Genomic DNA, 10,579 nt, shown 5'->3' on the forward strand with positions numbered 1-10,579 from the left:
CGATCAGCACTCGGCGGGGAACAGCTCCACCGGTCCTGGTCAGCACCTGGGGGCGGACAGCTCCCGGGCGCTCTTTCCTGCGCTGCTCGGTCTCGGCCTGCGTCGCCTTCGATCAGCTTCGGACCCCAACTCTTCTGGATCCCTTAGACATCAGCGCAGCTCTGGGGGCGCATCCTCGCACCGGCGACCCCAACCCCCCCCCAAAAAACACCCCACAATTAATCGGAAGTCCGCGGGCGCAGGCCGCTGCCTTGCTCAGATTTCTCCGCCGCAGACCCCTCGTCCAAGACTCTAGCCCTCATCCCTTCCCTCCTGCACACGAGCCTGGCCGCCCCCTCCCCGCAAAAAACAAAAAGCCAAAAAAAGCTGCACAGCCGATCCTTCCCCGACCAGTCTCCCAGTCAAGCCACCTCCTCTCGTCCAACCAGCTTCCCGGGCCGGCCCCCCTCCCCTCCCTCCGCCCCCCTGTCCCCTCCCTCCTCTGCTCGGATCCTCCCTCTCCCCCTCCCCTTCCCCCTGCGGCGCGGCCGCTCGCTGTCGCGGTGTCCCGGTCGGGGTCGCGAGGTGTGTCGCAGGGCGGGTGTCGCAGGGCGTGTCACGAGGTGAGCTGGGGAGGCCGAGGGCCGAGGGGGAGCAGCGAGGGCGCGGGGGCTGCCGGCCCGCCCGCCCCTCCCCCGCCGCAGTCGGAGGCCATTCCCGGGAGAAGATGGCGGACCGCGCGGAGATGTTTTCTCTCTCCACCTTCCACTCGCTGTCGCCGCCGGGCTGCAGGTACGCACCGGGGCGCCCAGGCCGCGGCGGCCCCTCCTCGCTGCGGCCCGCGCCCAGACCCCATCCCCAGACTCCTCCGACCGGCCCTCTCCCCACCCCCATCGCCCTTGCGTACCCAGGCCCCATGCCCCCTGGGGTCCTGAGGCCTCTGACTCCAGCCCCCACCCCCACCCCTCGCTTCTCGGTCTCTCCATCTTTCCTTCGTCCTCCAGCCCCAGTGACCCCACAACTGGCACACCACACCCTACCCTCTCCTCCTCCCCCATTGCCCTGGGATCCGGGCCGCACCCAGCCTGGGCAGGGGACTTGCCAAGGGTGGCCCCGGCCTGAGCCTGGGGCGTCGGGGGCTGGTTGGGCAAGATGCGGGCCCACCCTCCGTGCCCGGCAGTGTCCTTCTGGCCTTCTTGGGCTTTTCCTCAGGAGAGGGCAGGTGGGTGGGTGAGGGGTAGGGACTGGGGTGGAGAGGGGGCTGGACCTCCGGGCATAGGCCTGGTGAGGGTGGGAGGGGGGCAAGCAGGCCAGGCTGTGCCGGAGAGCAGGCCTGACCCCTCCCTGTCCCCTGGCAGCCCCCTCCCCCTGCTCTGCTCAGGCTGCCTCCCGGGAGGCCCCGGCTGTGGCCCACGGCCCGGGGGACCTGGGCTGAGCCCGGAGGGGGAGGGCGCAAGGGAGGGGCCGCAGTGCCTCTGAGGCTGGCTGTGGCTCCAGGGGGGAGGGGATCCGCCGGAGTTGACTAGGGAATGCGGGTCTGGGCATTAGGGAAGCTGGGGTCTCTCTTGGCCCCTCCTCAGCACCAGCTTCCTGGAGCCCCTGCCCTTGCTCTCTGACCCCGGCCTCCTCCCCAGGCCTCCCCAGGACATAAGCCTGGAAGAATTTGATGATGAAGACCTGTCTGAGATCACCGATGACTGTGGCCTGGGCCTCAGCTACGACTCGGATCACTGTGAGAAGGTGGGAAGGGGGCTGGGCCAGGCCGCTGGGAGGTAGGGGGTCTGAGTTCAGCCTTGAAGTGGGAAGTCCTCTGCCCCTGCTATCCAGCGTCTTGGCCTGGAGGCCTTCCTCTTTATTTCTCTAATAGATTTCAGGCCCTCCCCTGAAGCAGCTCCTTCCCAAGCCAGGAAGAGAGGAGGTGTATCTATGCTCTAAAGACCTTCTGTCCTTGGTCATTTCTCAGAAATATTCAACCCCTTCCAAATGCCGTCTCATCACTCTCCCTCCATAGCCCTGCTGGGCACCTTCCAAGCTCCCCTCTGCCTGCCTCACATCTCTGTCTTCTGAAATCCCTTCATTCTCCCCATCTCCTGCTTCTTCTCCACCTCCCTGTCTCTGCATATCTCTTTGTTTTCATTCATCCAAGAACATTTCTGAACAGCCTCCATGTGGCAGTACTGGGACATCAGGGTGCCAGGAGCTGAACAGCCAGGGGAGGCCTTGGCTGCAGGAGCACAAACTAGTAGGGGAGGAAGACACATAAGGCTCACGGCCGCCCAGGAGTCAAGGGCTGGACTCCACTTGGGGATACCACCTGGACCTGAGGAAATCAGGGGAGACTTCCCAGAAGAAACGGCACATCGCATGCCCTAGAGAGAGGCCCTAGAGGGAGGCCAGCCGAGGGTAGATGGGGGACAGGAGGGAGGGGAGGGGAGGAGCTGCTGTGGCAGTGCTGTGAGGTTGGTAAGCGCCTCAGGGCAGGCTCTCCGCAATCGTTCTTCCCTTCGCTCATCCGCTCATCTTCTCATTCATTCATTTGATGTTTACTGGCCATCCGCTGGGCACCGGCTGCTGTTCTTGGCGCTGGGGTACTCCAGTGCCCAGTACTGGCATGGCCCTGCCCTCAGGGCCTACAACCTCATGGGGGAGACAGCAGACCACTGTAAACTGCATGAAAAGGCAGAGAAGGCCACAGCACTGTCCCCCTCCCTCCTGCAGGACAGCCTCCCCCTGGGGCGCTCGGAGCGGCCGCACCCCATCTGCTCTTTCCAGGACGACTTCCAAGAGTTTGAGATGATCGATGACAATGAAGAGGAGGAGGACGAGGATGAAGAGGAGGAGGAGGAGGGAGAAGGGGAGGGTGAGGAGGGAGGAGGCCGAGGCTCCGAGGCACCTACCCAGGAGCCCTTGATCCCCTCCCCCTCTGTGGACGAGCCCCACAAGCACAGGCCCACCACGCTCCACCTGACTGCGCTGGGAGCCCAGGTGAGCTGCCTCCCACCCGCGGCGCCCTGCGCCCAGCACTGGGTGTACAGCACCCAGGGTGGCACGCTGTGCCCCCACCCTGGAAGCCTGAGGCTCTGCTCAGCGCTGCTCCCTCTCCGCCTGCCCCCAGGACTCCCTGAACAACAACGGAGGGTTTGCTCCTGTGGCCCCAGCCTCCTGGCAGGAGACGGCACTGTCCTCACCCCCCCAGGAGCCCCTCAGAGGTGAGGGGGATGGTGATGGCACGAGGGACAGGGTGGGGAAGGGAGAGGGGCCCTGGCTGGCTGCTCCAGGGAGGTCTGGCCCGAGCTAACCTGTCCCCCCTGCCCCGCAGAGGCCCCCGGCTCCTTTGCACCCACGGACGCGGGGCCCCGTGGGCCGCAGTCTCCCTGTGACTGTGAAGGGAACCGGCCCGCGCGCCCCGAGGCGCCAGATGAGGCCTCGCCGTCCTCGGACCCGGGCATCGAGGCCGACCTGGGGAGCCGCTCGAGCGGGGGCCGCGGGGGCCGCTGCAGCAGCCAGGAGCTGTCGTCGCCTGGCTCGGACTCGGAGGGCGCGGGCGGCGCGCGCCTCGGCCGCATGATCTCGTCCATCTCCGAGACGGAGCTGGAGCTGAGCAGCGACGGTGGCAGCAGCAGCAGCGGCCGCTCCTCGCACCTCACCAACTCCATCGAGGAGGCCTCGTCGCCCGCCTCAGAGCAGGAGCCCGAGCCCGAGCCCCCGCAGGAGCCCCCACGCCGCCCCGCCTTCCTGCCGGTGGGCCCCGACGACACCAACAGCGAGTACGAGTCCGGGTCGGAGTCGGAGCCGGACCTCAGCGAGGACGCCGACTCGCCGTGGCTGCTCAGCAACCTGGTGAGCCGCCTCATCTCCGAGGGCTCCGCGCCCATCCGCTGCCCCGGCCAGTGCCTATCGCCCGCCCCGCGCCCGCCCACGGAGCCCGCGTCGCCGTCCTGCGGGGACGCCGAGGTCACTGCGGCCCGGGACGCGGCGGGGCCCGGCGGCGTGGAGCTGGTGGACATGGAGACGCTGTGCGGGCCGCCGTCGCCTGCTCCCCTTGCGCCCCGGCCCGGCCCTGCGCAGCCCGGGCCCTGCCTCTTCCTCAGCAACCCCACGCGCGACACCATCACGCCGCTGTGGGCCGCGCCGGGCCGTGCCGCCCACCCGGGCCGCGCCTGCTCCGCCGCCTGCTCGGAGGAGGAAGAGGAGGAGGAGGACGACGACGATGAGGCCGAGGCGGAGGCCGAGGGCGGCGCGGGGCCGCCGGGGAGCAGGGGCGCGGGCCCCGCGGCGCCGCTGGACGCCTCGCTGGTGTACGACGCCGTCAAGTACACGCTGGTGGTGGACGAGCACACGCAGCTGGAGCTGGTGAGCCTGCGGCGCTGCGCCGGCCTCGGCGCCGACAGCGAGGACAGCGGCGGCGAGGCCAGCGAGGAGGAGGAGGCGGGGGCTGTGCTGCTGGGCAGCGAGGGCCCGGGGGACGCCTCTCCCGACAGCCCCGACCTCACCTTCTCCAAGAAGTTCCTCAACGTCTTCGTCAACAGCACATCGCGATCCTCCAGTGAGCGCCGCCCGAGACCCCCGCGCCCCCGCCTCCCCGGCCCAGAAGGGTGGGGAGCAGGGTGGCCTGGCCGGCCCTGCCCCTCCCCTGCGGCCGCTTCTCGGGCCCTCCCGACCCAGGCCCCCCAGAGCCGTCCTCTCGGTCCTCCCCAGGCACCGAGTCCTTCGGCCTGTTCTCCTGCCTGGTGAACGGCGAGGAGCGCGAGCAGACGCACCGCGCCGTCTTCAGGTACGCCCCGCGCTGCGCACCTGACGAGGCAGACCCCCTCCTCCACCCCAGACGCCGCCCCTCGCCTGGCGCGCTCACCTCTGACCTGACCGCAGGTTCATTCCTCGCCATCCCGACGAGCTGGAGCTGGACGTGGATGACCCCGTGCTGGTGGAGGCCGAGGAGGACGACTTCTGGTTCCGGGGCTTCAACATGCGGACGGGGGAGCGAGGGGTGTTCCCTGCCTTCTATGCCCACGCGGTGCCCGGCCCCGCCAAGGACCTGCTGGGTGAGGCCTCGGCCCAGAGTGGGGCTTGCCCCCCCGGCCCTCCCACCCTCCTGACCGCCCTGTGTGACCCTCCACAGGGAGCAAGCGGAGTCCCTGCTGGGTGGACCGCTTTGATGTGCAGTTTCTGGGCTCTGTGGAGGTGCCCTGTCACCAGGGCAACGGCATCCTGTGTGCCGCCATGCAGAAGGTCAGACTGCAGGGGGCGTGGAGGGGCAGGGGGGCCGGTCAATGGAGGGCAGGGGGCCATGGAGGGTCTGGGGGGACTGGTCCATGGAGGGGCGGGGGTCCAGGCTCTGGAGGGGCGGGAGGGGGCATGGAGGGGTGGGGGGGATCCATGGAGGGGTGGGGGGCCATGGAGGGTCTGGGGATACCAGGCCATGGAGGGGCGGGGGAGCAGGTTCTGGAGGGGTAGGGGGTGTGAAGGGGCGGGGGGCCAGGCTCTGGGGGGGTACCAGGCCATGGAGGGGCGGGGGGTGTGGGGGATCTGGGGGGACCAGGCCATGGAGGGGTGGTGGTCCAGGCTATGGAGGGTCGGGGGGCCAGGCTGTGGAGGGGCAGGGGGGTGTGGAGAGGTTGGAGGGGCCAGGCCATGGAGGGGTGGGGGGCCATGGAGGGTCTGGGAGGACCAGACCATGAGGGGTGGGGGGCGTGGAGGGGTGAGGCACCAGGCCATGGAGGGTCAGCAGAAGGGGGTGCTGAGTGCAGGCTGAGCAGCAAGGGCTTGTGCGGTGGCCACAGGTGCTCCAGGCTCCCAGCATGTGACCTCCTACGGGGAGGTTCAGGGGTCCGCTCAGGGGGCACCACTGCCTTGATTCAGAGGCCGGAGCTGGAACGCCGGCCCTCAAACCCTCCTTCAGTCCCTCCTTTCCTCTCACAGGCCCCTCTCCTGGAATCTTTTGTTCGCTACCCCCACTCATGGGCAATCTGCCTGTTCTGTGACAGAGTCTGGCCAGTGGCAGGGGAGCAGGACAGAGGGGCAGACGTTGTGGGAGGGTGGTGTTCCAGGTTGAGCGTGGGGTCCTGGGAGCCCAGAGAGGTGACCGCTGGCTCTCAGCGGGGGAAGGCTAAGGCCCACCGTGCACAGCCAGGCCCTTTCCAAAAGACAGGCCTTCTGCCACGCTTTAAAACAACAGAGCCGTAATTCTACCGAGGGCAGGGAACCGGGTCCTTGTGAGCCCCTCGGGACCCTCTTACCCGACTCCTTCCCAGATTGCCGTGGCCCGGAAGCTGACCGTCCACCTGCGCCCTCCTGCCTCCTGTGACCTCGAGGTCTCTCTTCGGGGGGTCAAGCTGAGCCTGACTGGGGGCGGACCCGAGGTGAGGAGATTTGGGGGGCTGGAGGGGGCCTCTGGGGGACAGGCGGGATGTTCAGATGGTGGGGGGTGGCTGTGCCTTCAGGCAGGCCACGAGGCAAGCTCCTCCGCCCAGCGCCAATGCTCTGTCCCTCCGCTCCAGTTTGAGCGTTGCAGCCACTTCTTCCAGATGAAGAACATCTCATTCTGCGGCTGCCACCCCCGCAACAGCTGGTGAGCCCCTGACCTTCCCTGAGCCCCTGCCCCCTCCTCACCCGAGAGCCTGCCCGCGTTCACTCAGCTCTGAGGCCCCGGCTTTGTGCTGGGCTGGCTGGGGAGACACACACCACAGGTGCCACCTGACGGCGAGCAGAGCAGGCAGCAAGCAGTGGGGTGTCCCAGGATTCAGGAAAGCCCCTGCCAGCCACCCTGCTGAGCCCCAGAGATGTGCAGGTGGCCACAGAGGAGATCTTGGAGAGATCCAACCAGGAAAAGGCGGGGAGGGTACATTGCTGTTGGACCCTGAGGATCAAGGGGTCTCTGGCCCCGGGGCCGGAGGAGAGCCAGGCCGAGGCCAGAGGTATTCCTGGATACCTGCGCCATTTTGACTATGCCAAGGAGCTTGCACTTAGCCCTGTTGCCAAAGGGGGCCTGTAGAGTCCTATGGAAGTGTGTGCTACAGTCACCTGGCAGTTGGGAAGATGGCTCGCTGCTGTGGGCAGGGCACCTGCAGTCATCCAGGTGAGATGTGGGACCTGAGGTGCGGGCGGTGGCGAGAGGGTCCTCAGCAGGGCAGACGGGGCTGGCTGGCTGGCGCAGAGGCGAACCTGGGGCAGGAAGCCGGGGCAGCTGCTCCGGGGCCATGTGCAGGTGGTGGCACCCAATGGAGAGAAGGAACACAGCATGCACCGGCCTGTGAGACAGGGAGAGGTGGCGCTCAGCCCCAGCCCGTTGAGTTTGAAGTGTAGCTGGTTGTTGCATCTGGAGTCGTGGAGAGGCGTGGCGTGGAGCTGTCCCTTTGGGAGCAGGTGGGGCCCCGGAGCATGACGGGGGGTGCAGCAGCTCAGGCACAGTGAGAAGAAATGAGGCCTGAAAGGGCAAGGAGGGTGACAGTGTGTAACCCACAGGTGAGGGATGCTGCTGGCCTCTGCCCAGGCCCACTGGGCCTGGGTCCTCTGTGAACAGGGGCTGACCAAAGCAAGGCCCCCGTGTGCTCCAGGGGGCTTGGCTGTGAGTTGGAGAAAGAGAGTCACTGGGGAGGCAGGAGGGTGGGTGCTGACATTTCTGCAGGAAAGAGGACGAGGACAGCTGAGCCAGGCACTGATGGGCCCAGGGCTCGGGTGGGTGGAAAACCAGGACACAGCCCCAGGGGCTCACCCGCTCTGGGGCAAGCGGCCTTCACGACCAGATGGACAGGAGGCATGGGTCCCATCCCGGGAGGCGAAGGGGAGCCACCTTACTTCCCAACAGAGATGAACTGTGGGTGCCCCAGCCCAGGCCTGGCCTGCTGCGATGCCCTAAGAGAACCGTGGTCAGACAAGTAGTTAGGGGTCAAGGGGCAGAGCCACGTGGACTGCTGGCTCCTGGTCCCTGTCACCCAAGTCCCCACAGAGGAGGCACTAAGGAAACAGCACTGTGAATGGTAGACAGTGAGCGGGTGTGCTGGGTTTGGACGGGTGTTTGTGTCTGGCCACTGAATGGCTGTGTGCCCTTGGGCAAGTTATGGGCCTGTGTGTGCGGAGCACTCGTCTGCAGTGGGGACACGGGCAGGACACCCTTGCGCTGGGAGCTGAGGCTCACATGCTTTAGCCATTTAAAGGGCGTGGGATGGGGCAGTGGCAGACCCCAACCCGTGATGTCACTGCAAGTTGTCTCGGGTGAGAGGACAAAGGGCCAACTCAGGAAACGCATACATGAAATGAACTTCGGGAGCTGCTGTGGCTCAGTGGTTGAGTGCCTGCTTCCCACATACGAGGTCCTGGGTTCGATCCCCAGTCCCTCCTTTAAAAAAAGACAGGAAGTTGGGGCATGGAGCTTAAGAGAAGGCAGGCAGGCGCCGGATTCTCTCTAGTTGGGAATGGTGGACAGAATCAGAAGGGCTTCAGATCCAGAGCCAATGCCATGCCCCCGTCAGAGCTGGAGAAAGCCGAGATCCTCAGGCCAGGGGCCCGCGGCCTCTCAGGGTGGCAGGCGCGCCACGGGGGACGGGCAGCCGGGGCCTTCCAGCCCTGCGTCCTCCCGCAGAGGCTCAGGAGGAGGCCGCGCGGGCCCGGCCCAGGCCCATCGCCCTGGCGGGCCGTGGTGGGAAGACCGCCCAGGGCTGCAGCAGGGGCTCCTTCGCACCCCAGGGTCCTGTGACCCGCCTGCGCCTTCCTCCACTGCCCCTTTCCCTAAGCTCGCCACGTTTTGGGGGGCAGCCTGAGGAGGGGCTTCTGACGCTCCTCCTCTGCACCAACTCTCCCCCCTCCGCAGCTACTTCGGCTTCATCACCAAACACCCCCTGCTCAGCCGCTTCGCCTGCCACGTTTTTGTCTCCCAGGAGTCCATGAGACCCGTGGCCCAGAGTGTAGGGTGAGCAGGGCCTGGGTGGGAGGGAAGGGGTCTGGCGGGGAGTGCTTGGGGACAGAGACGAGTCGGGCCGGTGAGTGAGGCGGAGACCTGGGTGGGCAGGGCTGCCCAGGTGAGCAGGGGTGGTGGAGGGAATGGAGCGTGGAGGGGAGGGTCAGGTGTGGCCCCGGGAGCTGGGGGAAATCTCCGGGAGGCAGGGCAAGGGGGGCTGCGGGTGGCCTCTGGGGAGGGCTGTTGGGGAGGGAGGGGAGGGAGCGCCCAGGCCTGAGGGCAGTGGCGGCCCTCTCCCCTCCCAGCCGCGCCTTCCTGGAGTACTACCAGGAGCACCTGGAGTACGCCTGCCCCACAGAGGACATCTACCTGGAGTAGCCGCCTCCTGCTCTGCCCTGCCTGCCCCAGGCTCTGCCGGGCGGGCATGTCCCAAGAGGCCACCTCGCTTTGGCAAGGACTGCGTGGGGGCAGGTGGGACTGTGCGTTGTGGAAGTCTCGGGGCTGCTGGGAAAGCCTGTCCTCCTCCTCATTCCCCAGGCCCCTAAAGGCTGCAGGAGAGCTGGGCCCAGCCTGCCCACTTCTCCCAGCTCTTTCCTTCTGATTCAGCCTTTCTCTGTGTCGCTTTGGTCTTCGTCTGCCCCTTGGTCTCCCCACCCTGTTCACTCCTCTGTCCATCTCTGCCCCTTCTCTGTGCCTGCAAACGCTGCCCTCTGCTCCGTGTCTATTGGGGTCAGAACTGGGGTGGGGGGGTGGAGGAAAGGGTGGCGGTAGACACCAGGCCCCCGTGGCTCCCCTCCTGCCCCTCCCCTGGGATTTATAAAGGAATTTTAATTTTTATAGTGACTCTCAAGGGATCATCCCATCTTTGGCCACAGGGACAAAGGGAGGGGCCCCCCACTGCCCCCCACGGAGCTGGGGGAAAGTAGGAAGTGGTTCCCCCTAAAAGCCTTGGGGGAGGCTAGGAGTGGCTCTGGACGCTCAGCCCGAGAGCCCAGACGCTGCCCAGGGAGGGCCCCCCCACCGCCCGCTTTGCAGCTGCTACACCCTGTGGCCCGGCGTCCGCCCGCCTTCTGTGTACGTGGGACCCACATGGCCTCAATAAACTCCCTTGCTTGGTGTGACCCTGGCTGTTTCTAGGGGGGTGCACAGAAACGGGACCCACGGCAGCAGGGCCCAGACCCCAGGGTTGGGGCCATGGGACTCTCCGCAGCCCCCCTGGAGTGCCCGTGGGGAGGGGGTGACCAGGTGGTTTGCTGAAAGGGTGAGAGCCCAGCCTGGGTTGCCAGGAGGGGCGGGCGTGGCCACGACACTCAGGTGGACTCCCCATCAACCCCGTGGAAAGCACCCCACTTAGATCTTAAAATCGGCATTTAAAACATTCCGCGTAGAGGGACAAGAGTAAATACCTGACTATTTTTCACTCGCACCCTTATCGCGGGGCCGTTTTAGATGCCATTTCCGGGAGAAGGGCTTCTTTGGCCTCCCAGGGCCCCCAGGTGAGCCCTGACACCATGGCACCCGCTGTCCTGAGGGTCAGCTGGGTCTCTGCCCGGTTGGCCTGTGGCTGGTACCACGAAGACAACAGGGCCTCAGGGGTTTGTGAAAGAACGAGTGGAGGAAACCCAGCCATCTGGAAGTGAAAATGACTGTCTGTAAAAGTCTCACACCACCTTCCCAGAGGCAGACAAGCTAGAAGCAAGCACCCTG

The 10,579-nt window shown here is 66.4% G+C and overlaps 1 protein-coding gene across 1 annotated transcript; it reads left to right on the forward strand.

Moving 5' to 3' along the window:
* Nucleotides 1-504: 504 nt before the first annotated feature.
* MAPK8IP2 (mitogen-activated protein kinase 8 interacting protein 2) lies at nt 505-9,993 on the forward strand. The gene is made up of 12 exons (XM_058309074.2): nt 505-771; nt 1,614-1,719; nt 2,698-2,964; nt 3,095-3,188; nt 3,299-4,525; nt 4,678-4,753; nt 4,849-5,021; nt 5,099-5,208; nt 6,231-6,338; nt 6,477-6,547; nt 8,786-8,884; nt 9,178-9,993. Exons 1-12 carry the CDS (start codon nt 707-709, stop codon nt 9,248-9,250), a joined length of 2,469 nt encoding a protein of 822 aa, XP_058165057.1. The 5' UTR covers nt 505-706; the 3' UTR covers nt 9,251-9,993.
* Nucleotides 9,994-10,579: the final 586 nt, after the last annotated feature.

Source organism: Dasypus novemcinctus, chromosome 12 (genome assembly GCF_030445035.2).
Source record: "Dasypus novemcinctus isolate mDasNov1 chromosome 12, mDasNov1.1.hap2, whole genome shotgun sequence".
NCBI classification, from domain to species: domain Eukaryota; kingdom Metazoa; phylum Chordata; class Mammalia; order Cingulata; family Dasypodidae; genus Dasypus; species Dasypus novemcinctus.

Coding starts and splice junctions, on each gene's coding strand:
- MAPK8IP2 (XM_058309074.2), top strand. CDS start 707: ATGGCGGACCGCGCGGAGATGTTTTCTCTCTCCACCTTCCACTCGCTG. Junction 2,965..3,094: donor TGACTGCGCTGGGAGCCCAG/GTGAGCTGCCTC, acceptor GCCTGCCCCCAG/GACTCCCTGAACAACAACGG. Junction 5,209..6,230: donor TGTGTGCCGCCATGCAGAAG/GTCAGACTGCAG, acceptor ACTCCTTCCCAG/ATTGCCGTGGCCCGGAAGCT.